This window comes from Calonectris borealis, chromosome 16, assembly GCF_964195595.1.
Source record: "Calonectris borealis chromosome 16, bCalBor7.hap1.2, whole genome shotgun sequence".
NCBI lineage: Eukaryota > Metazoa > Chordata > Aves > Procellariiformes > Procellariidae > Calonectris > Calonectris borealis.
In genome coordinates, this window is record NC_134327.1 from 14005492 (window position 1) to 14020370 (window position 14879).

General features: G+C 54.9%; 2 protein-coding genes and 1 long non-coding RNA gene across 10 annotated transcripts in view; 1 reads left to right on the top strand and 2 right to left on the bottom strand.

Moving 5' to 3' along the window:
* Positions 1-895, bottom strand: part of SMURF1 (SMAD specific E3 ubiquitin protein ligase 1) — a 45867-nt gene extending 44972 nt beyond the window's left edge. For 4 of the 8 annotated variants that reach the window (XM_075165365.1, XM_075165364.1, XM_075165363.1 and 1 more), the window contains exon 1: positions 661-864. In XM_075165365.1, the coding sequence (XP_075021466.1) occupies positions 661-715 (55 nt within the window). In that variant the 5' untranslated portion in view covers positions 716-864. Of the gene's footprint in view, positions 1-660 lie in introns of all 8 variants that reach the window. The other 4 variants (XM_075165370.1, XM_075165369.1, XM_075165371.1 and 1 more) reach the window with 4 other exon arrangements.
* Positions 21-388, top strand: LOC142089201 (uncharacterized). The gene is made up of 2 exons (XR_012676126.1): positions 21-103; positions 182-388. It is a non-coding gene; the product is annotated as an uncharacterized LOC142089201 (long non-coding RNA).
* Positions 896-5263: 4368 nt separating the features above from the next.
* On the bottom strand, positions 5264-14192 carry KPNA7 (karyopherin subunit alpha 7). The gene is made up of 10 exons (XM_075164877.1): positions 14127-14192; positions 13289-13426; positions 12638-12723; positions 10946-11214; positions 10357-10439; positions 8885-9148; positions 8286-8519; positions 7761-7943; positions 6899-7048; positions 5264-5835 (listed from the first exon to the last, which is right to left on the bottom strand). The coding sequence occupies exons 1-10, from the start codon at positions 14190-14192 to the stop codon at positions 5755-5757; spliced, it is 1554 nt and encodes a 517-aa protein (XP_075020978.1). The 3' UTR covers positions 5264-5754.
* Positions 14193-14879: the final 687 nt, after the last annotated feature.

Below are 14879 nucleotides of genomic sequence, written 5' to 3' on the forward strand. Positions count from 1 at the left end.
TGTGGGCAGAAAGACCCCCCCTAAGGAGAAGGTGCAGAAGAGACCCCAGGAAGGGGCAGGGTGCTGGGGGGGTGGGCAGAAGGACCCCCCCCACAAGGGGAAGGTGCAGAAGAGACCCCAGGAAGGGGCAGGGTGCCGGGGGGGAGGGGGAAGGGGGCAGAGGGACCCCCCCAAGGGGAAGGTGCAGAAGAGACCCCAGGAAGGAGCAGGGTGCCCTGGCCTGCTGGAAGGAGAGGGGGAGACAGGGACACACACCCCCACTCATAAAAGCCCCCCACTCCCCCCAAATTTGTGTCAGCCCAAGGTGGGGGACACAGCGGGGAAGTTTGGGGAGGGAGGGGGTGCCAGGAGAAAAAAAGAAAAAAGAAAAAAAAAAAAAAAAAAGAAAGAGAGGCTCCACCGGGCCACGGAGGTGGAAACGGGACTAAAAAACGGCGGATAAAAGTTAAGTAATGATCGGAGCTCGGTTGCCGCCGCCTCGGCCCCACGGCCTCCCCTCATGCCGCCGCCCCCCCCCCCCCGCCTTGGGCCCGGCCTCCCCTCCCCTCAGGCCGCCAGGCCGGGGAGGGGGCGGTCACCCCCTCCCCGGCCTGGCGGCCTGAGGGGAGGGGAGGCCGGGCCCCAAGCCGGGGGGGGATATAGCCGCCGCCGCCCCGTTACCTGTGAGGCGGATCTTGATGCTGGAGCCGTTCCGGCGGGTACCGGGATTCGACATCGCGCCGGGAAGCGGCGGCAGCGCCGAGATCAACCGGCGGCCCTACGCACCCCCGCCATGCGGGCCCGTCGGTTCGTCGCGACTGCCGTTGATTCCCGGCCTCCGCGCTCCGCCGCTCGCCTCAGCCGCCGCCGCCGCCAGACCGACGCGCCCGCCCGGCCCGGCCCGGCCGCGGAGAGCGCCTTGGCCACGCCCCCACCCCCGCCCCCGCGCACGTCGGAGGGTGGTGACGTCAGCGCGCGGTGCGGCGCGGCCGCACCGCGCCGCCATCATGGGAAGGTCGGAGGGTGGGTGGGACGCATGCGTTGACGGACAGGGTTTGAGGGCGGGGCAGCGCCCCCTGGCGGGGGGGCGGGGCTGGGGGTGGCACGCGGGGGGTGGTATAGGGTGTATAGGGGTGCGCGGGGGTGGCATGGAGGGTGTATAAGGGTTCCCAGGGGTACATGGGGGTGACGTGCAGGGTGGCAGGGAGGGTGCACGGGGGTGCCTGGGGCTGGCATGGGGGTGAATAGGGGTGCATGTGGGTGGCATATAGGGTGACATGGGGGTGGCATTCAGGGTGGCATGGAGGGTGCACGGGAGTGCCTGGGGGTGGCATGGAAGATGGCATAGGGGTGACATGGCTGTGGCATAGAGGGTGGCATGGAAGGTGGCATAGGGGTGCATGGGGGTGACATGCAGAGTGGCAGGGGGGGTGGCCTGGGGGTTGTATGGGGGTGACATGCAGGGTGGCATGCAGGGCAGCATGGAGGGTGCACAGGGGTGCCTGGGGGTGGCATAGGGGTGACATAGCTATGACAGGGAGGATATATAGGGGGTGACATGCAGGTGGCATTGGGGTGGTATGGAGGGTGAATAGAAGTGCATGGGGGTACATGGGGGTGACACGCTGGGTGTATAAGGGTGCATGGGGGTGACGTGGAGGGTGAAAAGGGGTGCATGGGGATGGCGTGCTGGGAGGCATTCAGGGTGGCATGGGGGTGAAGAGGGGTGCCTGGGTGTGGCATGGAAGGTGGCATAGAGGTGACATGGCTGTGGCATGGAGGGTGACATGGAAGGTGGCAAGGGGACGTGTGTGAACACATGGGCATCAAGCATGTGGGGTCGGGGAGCAACACCCACAACCCTGGGACCACCAGCTCAGCCCCCAGGACCCGCCATGAACGGTCCCCACGTCCCCCCCCTTGCAGGCTAACAGCCGCTAACGTCGGGTGCTGCTGCCCGCCAGCTCCGCCGTGACCCAACCCCGACTATTGATTTATGAACTGCCAAAAAAAAAAAACCAACCCCAAAGCATCCCATAAACCAGCCCTCCCACTCCCACCAGAAATGAAATCACATCCAACGGAAAAATCCCTAAATCCTGAAGCCCTCCAGAGGCACGAGCATCCTCCCAGCTCCCTGCACGGAAGCAAAGCTTGGGACCAGCCTTGTTTCACGCCGAGCCGCCGAGGCTGGGCTGGGCTGGGGTGCCTGCTCCGGTGCGCGCCGAGGGCACCCACGGCCCGGCACAAGTAGTAAATACCACCGGGGAGCAAATGTCCTCTATTTTTCCTGCAGGCAGAGCGATGCCCCTGTTGATTTATTGAACTGGGAGCAGGACGACAGGCTGGGCATCGCTCCTGCCTGCCTTCGAGCGGGGACCGTCACTGGGTGCTGCAGGGTGACAGTGGCAGGGCTGCGGAGGCATCGTCTCCGAGCATCCCCGCTTTTCAGCACAAAAATAGAAGCAAGGGCGGCTGAGCGCAGGTTTTGGAGGGGGTTAGTGGTAAAGTTTGTTATCCCCACCTGCAAAGGCAGTAACTCTGGCTTTCAAGGTGCTGCCGCTGCGCCGAGCAGAGGCAATCTCCCATTTTAAACCCCAGCTTTTATTTCTTTGCTCTGGCCACCCCTTACCCAGGGGCAAGAGAAGGAAAAAGCCTTTCCCCATAAAATTCCAGGGAGAAAGCAAAATAGCGATAGGGAAGAAGAGAAAGCCTCAACAATTTATGGCCAAGCGTCGGGTGCAGCAGCAGACCTGGAAGCTCGGGCAGTGCTTTTCACCATTCAAATTCTTCCTTAAAATCCCCCTCCCCAGCCTTCCCCAGCACTAACCCGGTTCCATCCCCGCAGCGGGATGCTGCCCGCCCCGAGCAGACCCCTGCCTCCTGCCCAGCCAAACTTGCCCAAAGCCACTTCTCCCACCTCCTCTTCCTTCTCACCAATCTTTGGTTTTCCCCTCACGGAGCTCCCCAAACCGGCTCCTGCAGGCCCCGGGTGCGCGGCCTCGGGGACAGCCCAGAAACCCCCTTCCACCCGCTCCTGCAAAGCCAGACCCGGGTAACGAGTCTGCACGGTGCCGGGGAGGCTGCAGGGTGCACCCGTGGCAGTAGGAAATGAACAATTAGGCATAAGAGTGCTTTAGAAGAGACCCTGCTTCGTATGCATAAATTAATTGGGTCCTAATTTGGGGCAAACGGCCATCACGGGCACTGGCAGCACCTTTTCCAGCTCTCCAGTGACGGGGGGACCGAGCAGCCGTCGCTGTGCTCCTCTGGGGTCGGGACACAGGATGCTTTAATTAGAAAACTTTAATTAGAAAAACTACTTTTTTTGTGCATCTCTAGAGGGAAGTTGAGCTGCTCTGGGGAAGCATTGGGGAAGCGGCACAGCAGCATCTCACCCTCAGTGGTCCCCACGGACCCCTTGTCCCTGAAGCTACCCCATCCCGTGGGTGGCTCCAACCCCCCGGAGCAGAGCACCGAAGCCAAAATTGCCACGGCGGCTGCTGCCTGCGCCCCAGGCAGGAGAGCCGGGGCCGGCAGCGATCAGAGGAGAGCAGCTCCAATTAACCAGGCAAGCAGATGCCTGCAGGTCGCTCGCACGCCCACGGCGCAGCAGCAGGCGGGTACAGCCCAGCACCTCGCCATCCCGGCAGGCACCCGTCCCGGTTCTCCAGCCGCCGTGGGACAACAGCGGCGGTACCGCCCCAAACACCTCCTCTGCTGTGCTTGTCCTGCGGCACAGGACGGTAGGCACATACCGATACTCTTAAGGGGCAGGTTTTTCTCTCCATCGCAGTCAGGGCTACAGGGACACTATTTTGTTGCAGCTTAAGGACACAACAGTGGACGTGAGCCATTTTGGTCCTAGGGCTCTGCGTAACACCATCTCCCCCAGGCTCATCTCCAGCACATGCAGGAAACAAGGAAAAAAAAAGTCAAATAGCCCTGCCCTTTCTCTTTTTGGTTTGCTTTAAGTCAGCAGAGCATCAGCAAACAGCAGCCCTGCTGCCCAAGCACCCGTAAGGGACAGCCCTGCCTGGCCGTGGGAAGAGCCACCTGGGATGCCCTGCGCTGGACCACGGTGCAAAGTCAGGGTGGCCACGCGGACCCCAGCTCCGGTCTGCATCTCCACTTACCCCGAGGAAGCACCTGCCTCAGATTCGTTCGCACCTGGTGAAATCCAACCATTTCCAGAGGCAGCATCAGCCTCGTCAGCAGCAGCATGCTACAAGCCGGAGCCCTTTGTGTTAACCCATGGGCACAAACAAAGGATTTTCATAGGCACTTGTTTCAGCCGCCTGTTCAGGCATTGCTTTATCGCAGTTTTAAGTACATAGCTTTGGATCCAAAAAATTAAAAATCAAGAAGCACTTTGCAATTCACCAGCTCCAGCATATTAATATTGAATAAGTAATATCCAGCTCTAGCACACAGGGTCAGGGCTGCACACCTCCATGCAGGGCATGGAGCAGGCTTTAACTACCTAACTCCCTTTTTTTCCTAGGTGGCCCAGAGGAGAAACGCATAAATCCTCTGGTGAACAGATCCAGGGTGGAAGAAGAGGTTCTGCTTCCTGGAGAGAAGCTTTTCCCTTCCGATTAAGTTTATCTGTCACATCTCCCACTGCATCTGAGGAAGCAAAACCTGAACCCATCCAAGGTTATTTTGAAGAGTCAAACCTGCCAGAACAGGGAGGAGGAAGCTGCCACTCACCCCCATCCTGCATGGAGCAAAGCCCTTGAGATAGCTTCAACCCCTGGGGACTGAAGGATCCTAGCAGAACCTTCTACAACCCATCAACACTACAAGGATGGAGCAGCGTCCAGCAGCTTGTTATGAACCTGCAGCGCATAATGTTTGTGCAATGCATCCGCTAGCAGAGCGGTACCTATAGCTGCAGGGATGGACGCAGGGCACCAGAGCTTGCTGCAAGCTGGACTCAAGAGCCACATCAACTCTGTCCTCACCTTCTGCTCAGCCTCCAGCTAGAGACCAAAGTTTGAGGGCTTGGAGAGAGGGAGGACTCCTCTCGGCAAGGGGCAGTGACATGCAATGGAAACCTGAAATACAGGTCCTCTCTAGTGAAGGGCAGCTCTAGGCAGAGCCAGATCAATGGGCTCCAGGCTAGTGGATAGCATCTGGGAAGCCGCCGTGGGAGGCAAATTAGCTCCCATGGCAATAGCCGCCTCTGACACAGCCTTGCTGCCAAAGGGCCAGCATTTACTCCTGTGCCCAGACCCCAATACACAGGGATGAGCACACACAGGGATGAGAGTGACCCACCTCCCCCTGGCCCATTTCCTTCTCTGCTAGAAGCATCTCCTCTCACATGGAGATGGTTTTGCCTGCAGAAGGGTGAAACACCTCTTGAATAGCTTTTCAGAGCTGCTGCAGCCACTCCAAGTCAAGCCCAGAAGTTTCAGCACGAGCACTGAGACCCAGTGGGATTTGGTGGTAACACCCTCCTCTCCAGCAGCTTAATGCAGTTCGCAGAAAGTTTCTGGCTGCGCTTTCCACCCAGAAAACATGCCCAGGAGCTCCAATATATTTCTGCAGAGCCTTAAGACACCATGGAAAAAAGTCTATACTGTTTGCAACAGCAGCTCATGAGACAAAAAAAAAAATCAAAGGCAAGAAGTACAAAGCTAGAAGTGCAATTTATTGACAAATTTCAAAAGTAAAAAGACTCAGCACCTTTGCTCCTTTTGGTTTGGATGTCTGAGCTCTACCAAGATGCCTCCACCCACCAGCTCAGAGCTGTGTAGTGCTTCATCTTCAGAAGTTGAAGTCTTGCTTCTCCACTGAAAAATCATATAGTCCCTCCTGGCCAGTCCCAGGCTGCAGATCTGGATTTTCCTAGGGGGGAGTTGATAGCCATCAGTTAAAGGTTCTGCATTTAATAAACCTCAGTTTTTTGTACCAGAGTTTGCCTAAAGCTTTTTACAGCAGCTTACTGTTTTATTCTTGTTTTTAAAAATTCTGCTGCTGTAACAAGCTGTTAAGATCAGCTTGACTCTAACAGGACCCTTGGAGACCAGACCGAGTCCTCCTGTTCCTTACAGCGCACTGAAGCTGCAGTGTCCCTGCATCTCACAAAAAGCAGCCAGGTCTACAGGCTCAGACACCAGAAGTAGAAGAAAAGAGTAGGGTGGCAGAGCTCAAATTAAATAGCCTGCTTGGAACAGCAACAAGCCAGGACTGCTTTGGAGAGATGTTCCCCTGGCATCCAGCCCCTCAGGCAGGTGCCGGTGTGTAGGAGAGCTTCCTCCACACCCTCTCGCAGGGACATCCTGCAGACCCTGTTCTGGGCAGAGGACTAAACACAGACGTTTGCTCCCTGCTGCTGCAGTTCACATCTAGACTGAGCCTCAGCTCCGAGATCTGTCAAACTGCTAAGCCTCTTCCCTGATGTTTCCCCATCTGCAAGACTAAGGCTAGGACCAAGCATGGCATCTCTGACAGTCACAGGACTCTCTTGCAACTGCTAGCTGGTGTCCTATCCTCTTTTTCCATAAGTTCATTAGCATGAGAAGGGTCAAGTAATCCAAATGCAACCTGAGCACGGTTATCAGCTGAGTAGGAGGCTTCCATTCATAGTGATAAGCTAGCTCAGCTCCGAAGGAGGAAAATTCTCCACATTTGGTATTCATATCAGCAACTGCAGTAACTCCAGCTGATGCCAGTTTAAATTCCAGCAGCAAGATGCTATCAAGGCATCCCTATCTGTTGTGCAACTCATCAGCTGACAACTCAGAGCTCTTACAGACCTTTAAAAGCAACTGGAACAAGCTGCAAGGACTACTCTAGTCATGTAGAGGTCTCTTCCAAAAACCTCTTTCAGCATCCTTAAAGCCTGTGCTTCATTCCAGTGGGTAATAGCTTCACATTTTCTGATGAGAAACAGCAAGAGCTCACATACCTCACCAGAAAAGTATTTCTCTATGATATTCAGGGCAGCTCGGTAGACCATGTTGTTGTCGTGGGTTTGCAAGGCTTCAATTTTCTCCAGACCATCAAGCTCTTCCACCAGCAGACACAACCTTTCCGTCTCTCCCAGCTTCTCAGCTGCCTGTGACATCAGATAACCGGGCAGGCAAACACAACCTCACATCAGCAACAGGTCTGAGATGGTCTTTACTGTAAGACCCTGATCCAGAGAAGTCAAATGACCACAGTCCTGCACTTACAGTCCCCACCTGATTTGTGTTTAGCAGAGATCCCACGGGTAGGACTACATGAAACACCAGTCCCTGCTGGGATTACTGCACAGCGGCTTGACTGCCAACCAACCAAGCTAGCCAAGCCCTACTCCCAGTTCCATCCACACACTGAGAAGCAGCAGGCGTGACCTGCCACCCACTATTTCATTTGCAAAAGCCATTTCACTGGTTCAAAGGTGCTACAAGAAACAGGCTTTCAAGTGAGGCACATAGACATCAGCTGGCAGGGAGCTGAGCTGAAATGCCCCCAGGACCACTGGATTTCTCTGTCGTTGCATTTCTGCAAGACCTTCACCTCTGTCCAGCTTGGGGATTAACACATAACCTCTTCTCCTTTCCAGGAGACTAAAGTCACAGGAGGTGAAGAGGAACACTTTGGGATCTTAATCTTGTCAAGCCCTTTGGACAACCCAAGAGGGTCCAAGAACAAGTTCAACATGAAGTCTAACCCTTACTCCTGCAAGATCAGTCACTGCTGTAAGGAGGAACTGTTCTAGCCACACAATGGCTCACACCTCGCTGCTCTCTTAGGGAAGGAATGCAAGAGAGAGGAGATCTTACCAGGAAGAGATTTGAAATGGTATCCAGGATGACCAGGATAGTTTTGCTGTCTTTGGCCAAGAGCAGGTTGAGCAGAGGTTTGAGGACCCCAGACCGGACAAGCTCCACCACTTGCTCCACAGTGCCTCCTGTCGTGAAGTTGGCCACTGCCCACACCGCCTCCTTCTGAGCTTTGAAGTCCCCCTGGAAGAGCAGCACAGTGAAGGCACTCCCAAGCTTTAGCATCCCTCCAAGATCAGTGTGAGGTGATGATAGCCATTTCCCTTGTATTCAGTTTGGAGTGACCCACCTTCCTTGGCACTTTGAGTGATGGACACCTGGAGTGTCCAAGCAGAGCTGCCAAGAGCGGCTCCAAGCCATGCTTTCATGCAGGTGTACTGACAAATCCAAATGCCCAGGCTGTTCCAAGGATCTCAACAGCTTTGAAACAGACTGCTCAGGTGGCTTTTGGGCACATGTTGAGAGCTTCACAGATGAGGCATCTTGGACCTTATGAACCTCAGCAGCACTGCACCCATCCCTTACCTTATCAAGCAGCTCCACCAGAGGTGGCAATAACCCACAGGTGATGAGTTGTTGGATCTGCTGGCAAGGTCCTGCTGCAATGTTACTGAGCGTCCACGCGGCTTCCTTCTGTATAGTTGGCTTTGCATGTCGCAGGAGACGGGGCAGGACAGCCAAGACACCAGCATCGATAGCTGCCTGGGTCTGCTCATCAGTCCCTGTGACTACATTCCCAATGGCACGGAGAGCTGGAGTCTAGGCAGAGATTAAAGGAGATGAGGAGAACCCTTACCTCAAGGGATACATGCCAGAAAGTCCAGCGAGATCCCTCACTAAGTGCTTGATCCTTCAAATAAGGAAGGCATCGTGGGTGATCACCGTTGTATTTACAGACCCATCATCCTCCTATTTTGCTCTAAGCAGCTTTACGGTTTCTATCCAGTCTGCCAGCCACAGCAAGCTGGAACAGAGCAGTGGATCTACAAACAAGCAATCAATACTGCAGTCTGAGGAGACAGCAGACCACACTAGCCGCATACAGTAAGGAGACATGCCTTCCCTCTCCTCAGATGTTCCTACATTAAGGGACCAGAGGCTGGAAACTGCTGATTGTTTCCTACCATAACAATCAACTCCGGGCTGGCCATGAGCTCCACCAGCCTTGGGAGAATCCCTGTATCCACCACAATTTGGATGCGATCGTTGGAGCCATCAGTCAGATAAGAAACAGCCCAGCAGGAGTCAGAAATTATGTCCTTGTCCTCATGTTCCATGAGGCAGGTGAGGACTGGCAGCATCTTTTTCACAGCATCCAGGGGAGGGTAGGGGTTCTTGTTCCTGCAGAGGTTTGATAGTGTCCATGTGATGTTCCTCAGGAACCCAACCTGAAACACAAGGGAGGTGCAAGACCCTCACTGCAGTAACAAATGAAGAGGTAGCACCCTGCTTCTGGTCCCTACAGCTCAGAGATGTTACCCAGGAGCCAGAAGCAGCCTTCTTAAGGCTTATTTGAAAAAGGGAGATGAAATAGGTAAGTGACCAAGACAGTAGATTCACCCTCTCCCTCCCCAATATTAAATTCCAATAACTTCAGGTGGTGTGACAAGCTATGATAACTAACAAAGGTGCCAAACCGCTATTTGCTGGGTCCTTGGACAAATTACAGAGCATTCTTTGGGCAAGATCCGGAGATTGTTTTTTTTTTTTTTAATATTAGCAGATCATTGTTCTAGAGTAGGGCACCTCAAGGATTTGATTAAGTTGCATCAGCTGGACAGTTCATCCCAGTAAGGATGCTCCCAGGAGAGCACTGGAGCTACATTCAAGGCATCGTAGCTACAAGGTGTGTATGTATATGGACTGGTATATATGGACTGGTGTTTTGTCATGTGTCTTCCACAGGGCTTCCTAAGAGGCAGGGGTGAGTTGGGCTAGGAACAAAGCAGCCAGAAAAGTTGGTTGTTGTTTTTTTAAAAAACCTCTTGCAATATAAACTCACAGAAGGCCTAGAGGGTGTTTTCTTAACACCAGCCTGAAAGGCCATAGTTACACCTACAGAAAGCATACAGCTTCCACCACACCCAGGGGTGGGACACCTGGAGGCATCGGTACCACTGTTACAGCCCCTGAGAGCTTCTTGGTCCACCTTATGCTTCTCTGAGAAGGTCCTTCTCCCCCAGAGACCGAGAAGGCAGTGGGGCAGGCACCATTGCCGAAAGGCAGAGATAAGCCGCAAATCCAGCAGTTTAGAGCTACCCAAAAAGCAGCAGAAGGAAGCTTAGGGCAAGTTCAGCCCTTCCACACGCATATGCAAGTTTACCTTAGACCAGTTTCATTTTATTCCTAGCTTGAGATGGTCAAAGCTGGATAGGAAAGCTAAGACTAGAAGACATCACGTTGACTTGAAGACTGTCTGCTTGGCACCCCCAGCTTTGTATATAGCTGAGGAGTGGGGTCATTAAAAGCAGCTTAGGTCAGGGACTCATTCAATTATACAAACAGCTTGTTGTTTATAAGGCAGATGACAGACCACCATTCACCCATTACCCAAGTGATTAAGAGCTGTTAAGTCAAGAAAATGAAGGTTATTTACTGGAGTTACAGGTGACACCAGAGCCAGCAAGGGAGGAATCACATTGCAATTGATAAGAGCATCTCTGTATAGAGGACCATCACCTGTACAGATGAAAAAGGATTGTTTATTGCATCTGCCCAGGTCACAGGACAGTCAACATCAAATAGCAATCAGACCTGCAGGCACACACCAGGGCTGGGCGACTGGGCTCGCTCACCAGCCACACACCACGAAGTATTTTCAGGTGAGGAGGATTTACCAGGTAGACTGGAGTGCCATCATGGCTAGTTAGTGCAGGCTAACCAGACATGACCCACTCTGTTCTCCCTACTGACAACACGAGTGGGTTAGACCATCCCAGCAGGACGGAGTCTTGCACTTGGCTTTGGCCAAAATCCTCTTGCAGAACCAACAGAACCAACACAGAGTCTCAAAGGCTGCCAAGGCCATGTGAAGGGACAGAAGGGTTAGGGGTTTCAACAGGGGCAGCAGCTTGGAGACAAAGCTGCAGGGAGACAAAGCTATCTTGAGGAACATCAATATTTTTAGCTCCCCAGCACTGGCTTGGGCAGTGACCATCTGCACTGGCCTGGAGACCTCCGCTTACCTGCGATGTTGCCCAGTGCCCACACGGACTGCTCGCTGATGTGCATGTGCGGGGAGGACAGGAGGGAGATGAAGGCTGTGATGGCACCTCCCTCCACCACCGCCTTGGTGTGGTCAGAGGTGCCAGAGGCAATGTTGGTCAGTGCCCAGGCTGCTTCAAACTGCAGAGGAGCATTGTCAGCACGGGTCAGGAACTCAACCAGTCTGGGGATGATCCCCAGCTCGATGATCTGATTGATAGGGGGGTCCTTCTGCCTGGACAGCATTCTCCTGCAAGAGAGGACACCGCATAGCCTGCCATGAGAAGCCCTGTGTGGTGCCACGATAGATCATAACCCTGTGGCCATGGACAAGGCTGTGGCTTGCGAGGGAAGCGGCACCTGTAAGAGGTGCGAGTTCAGCATCCCATATAGCAGAGGAGTTGCCATAGAGAGGCTTCTGCAGAAGACCCATCTAAGACGATGCTGAAGCAAGAGCAGGGTGTCTGTTAGAATGCAATACTTCACACATCCTTTTGGCACCATGACAACATTATTCCATGCTCCCCACCTTGCAGGAGTTTGAGACAGTGAAAAAAAAAATCAATCTCTGCAATTTGTTCTCTTACAGCCTGCAAGCCTGCCTGCGCCGCTCCCGGCTCAGGAGCGCTGGCCGGCCCCAGACCAGAGCTCACATTTAAAAGTGAAGTTTCACAGACTGCTTTTCCAGCTAAAAACCAGACTCGCCAACCCCCCGCTGCTGTTTCCTGCCTTGCACCGGCGCAGAAGCACGTGGAGCTGCCCGGGATCAGGGCATTGATCGAGTCAAAGCCAGAAAAGGAAACACTTTCAGCCAGATCTGCTTCCCAGCCCGGTTCGTGAGTGCTGGCAGAGGGTCCTGCGGAGGTGCGAACCCACGGCTCAGGGCTGCGTTAGTGCTGCCAGCGGTGCCCCACCACGGCTGGGTGTGCTCTCGGGGCAGGCAGAAAGCCAGCTCCGTGCTGCACAGCACCTTAGGGAGCTAGTCATGACTCGCCCCTTTAGGGTCAGCTCTGGCCAGCCTCCAGTTAACACCTTGGGAGCAAAGCTTTTGACCTGCTCACCATGAGCAGACATCCTCACGGCCCTTGGGAACAGCACTGGTCCCCTGGCACATGGGGAGATGGCCAATGTGGCAGCTCAAGCCAGCCAAGGAAGCACCAGCAGCAACGCAGCCTCTCCTGGACCCTGGGAAGACATCCCTGCTGCCAGCTGGGTGACGATGGCACCCTGTGATCCCTCCTACCCAGGTGGGGACAGCCCTGCTCAGTAGTGACCCTTACAGAGCCAGGCTCTCCAGCCCTTGTCCTGCCCAAGCCTTTGGCACTTGGTTTCTTCCCAACCGCTTCCTCAGCTGGTGGGATCCAACATGGTCCCCGTCCCAGCACAGCGAGGGGGACATCTCCAGGAGCCACAGCCAAGCCCTTGGCTGGGTCGGACCAGACAGGTCCCTGCCACAGGCACTGCAGGACGGTGATGGAGCCAAGCAAGGCACACAGGGCACAAGACAGGCACCAGCTGAGGTTCCTCAGGGCAGTTTGGTTACCAAGGCTCCTTCCCCCTTTGTCACGTCTTCAGAGAGCATTTAAAACAGGAAGAAATGCCTTCTGCTGACAGGACCCACCGCGGCTCCACCAGCCACCTCCCTCCCGGCGCGGAGCAGCCGGGCAGCATACCTGGTGGCCTGCGTAGCCTGCAGCTGCAGCTCGGTGTTGCTCCCATTCACAGCTTCAACAATTTCCTCCAAGGACAGCTGAACAATCTGTGTCACAGGGGATGATTCAGAGTCAGATGGCAAGCCAGGACTCCCCTCCAGTTTAATCTCCGCAGTCAATCAGCTGTCTAGACCCGAGTCAGTCACCACTTCATATCTAAGCAACGTCTACTCTTTATGCAACGCAGTTTCGAGATGAGGCAGAGGAAGAGAATCCACAAAAGCCTTCGAGGCAACTAATCCTTATAATCAAGCATGGAAGGAGTCACTGACACACCATAATGGGCCTACGAGCTCAGTAATTACCCCTCGCTGTGCAAGGAGCCAGACAGGAGCTCCGCCAGCTCCCAGCGAGCTGGAGCACCAGCCAGTTCTACCTGCCATCGAGGGAAGCCACACAGGACATCATCTCCAGGCAAAATAACACAGAAAAAGGGCCAGGCAGTCTAAAACACTCCCCAGCACGGGGCATGGCGATCAGGAATGGCACTGGCTATTTAATCCAGGTCACCTGAATGGACTTGGTAGCGGTCCAAGTAGTAGATGATACCTACTGCACAAGCCATGTGCTGCAGCACTGATCCTGCCTGGGTGCAGAGCACCCAGCACTCACCTCATTTTTTTTCTCTTCTCCCAGAGAGAGACTCTCATCCATCAAACCGAACGAAATACTCCTGCGCTTCAGGATCTGCTCATCCTTCTTGGCCTTTCGCAGCTCGATGTTCACCTCCGCTCTCTGCCTCCGCAGGGCCTGGAGGGGAGGAGAAGGGCACCACCCCAGCGGGGTCCGTATCGCCCAATTTCTGCATCACCCAATTCCCCAAGAAGCTCATCTCAGCTCTGTAACCCTCCGCCCCAGGTTTCCCAAGAGAGGAAGGCAGAGCGCCAGCATCTGCTCTCGGGCAGCTCCTTGCTGTGGCTTGGAGAGTTACGTAGGAGATGGGACAGAATAAAACCTCTCCCTCAGCGCTTCCCAGGGACACGGGCTGTTGGAGGAACCAGCAACCAGTGGCTGTTTTTAAAAGTCGATTCGCTGAACCTGAAAGGCAAACCCTCATCTCCTCTACTGGCTTAAAGCAAGCTGACAGATCCTGTGGTCTGACATCCCATACCAGCCCCCTCTCCGCAGGGATAACTGCTGCGGAGGGCTCGGCAGGAGGGGTCCACATCTCCCTTCCCCAGCACCTTCACCAGCGCAGCTCAGTCGCCCACCCAAGACTCACATCCCCCTTGCCACTGCCACCACAGCCCAGCCAGCTCCACACCACGTCTCAAAAGCTAACTGAGCATCCCTGCAGAGCCACCCCCCCTTTGCTACCCCGTACAGGTAGATTTGGGGCCAACGGCCCTCCAGAAGCCTTTACGTCAGCTCCTGCCAACAGGCAAACCCCCAGCGGGCTCTGCCGCTGTCCGAGGGGGATGGCAGAGGCGGGGTGGAGGTGGGTACTCACGGCTGCGTCCTTGCCCTTGTTCTTGAACTTCCTCATCCGCTCACTGTGCCCGTTCACGACCGGCATCTTGGCAGGTTTGAGAGGTACCAGCTGAAAGCCTTCACGTGCTTTTGGGGTTCAGGACAGAGCAGGGTCAGGTCACAACGGCACAGCAACATCCAGCTCCATCCACAGAGGGGTCTGGGACCCCCCCTGCTCCCACCAACAGCCTGTGCCACACATTTTCTCCTCCACCCCCCCCACCCCCCGAGCAAGGGAGATGCTGGAGGTCTCCTGCCCTAAGCAGAGCTCAGGAGCTCACACACTGCAGCTGAGCCACCAAACTAAATGCAAGCACAAACTACCACTTAACACCAGGCTGCAGAAATTACAGCTGCTGCCGTAACCCCCCGAGGAAGCTGGACACACCACTTCTCATGGTCACGGTGACACCACCTTCCTCCGGTTCTGATCCCAGGGCTTTTAGGTTTACTTAGAAACACAGCCCAAGCCTGGCACAGCCTCTTGCCTCCAAAAGCATCAGCTCAAGGTCTGATTTAAGGACAAGTAGCCACATCCAAGCCTATTCTCTTACCCCACCACACAGCTTGGCTTCCTACACCGGGGCCCCCCAACAGGAAAGCCACAAAGTCACAGGCAGTGGCATTAAGTGACCAAGTTCAACTAAGCAAAGAGTTCTCCTGGAAGCCCAGCTCCTAGGAAGGATTGCCAGCTGAAAAACATTGAATAGGGACAGGTAGAAATAATTTCTAA

What these genes read in the sequence shown, in the direction of transcription:
- KPNA7 (XM_075164877.1), bottom strand. Translation starts at nt 14,192, where the DNA reads ATGCCGGTCGTGAACGGGCACAGTGAGCGGATGAGGAAGTTCAAGAAC. An exon ending in GCCCGGAGTTGATTGTTATG is followed by an intron (nt 8,520 to 8,884) that starts GTAGGAAACAAT and finishes ATCTCTGCCTAG; the next exon opens with ACTCCAGCTCTCCGTGCCAT. An exon ending in TGGTGGAGCTGCTTGATAAG is followed by an intron (nt 7,944 to 8,285) that starts GTAAGGGATGGG and finishes CTGCTCTTCCAG; the next exon opens with GGGGACTTCAAAGCTCAGAA.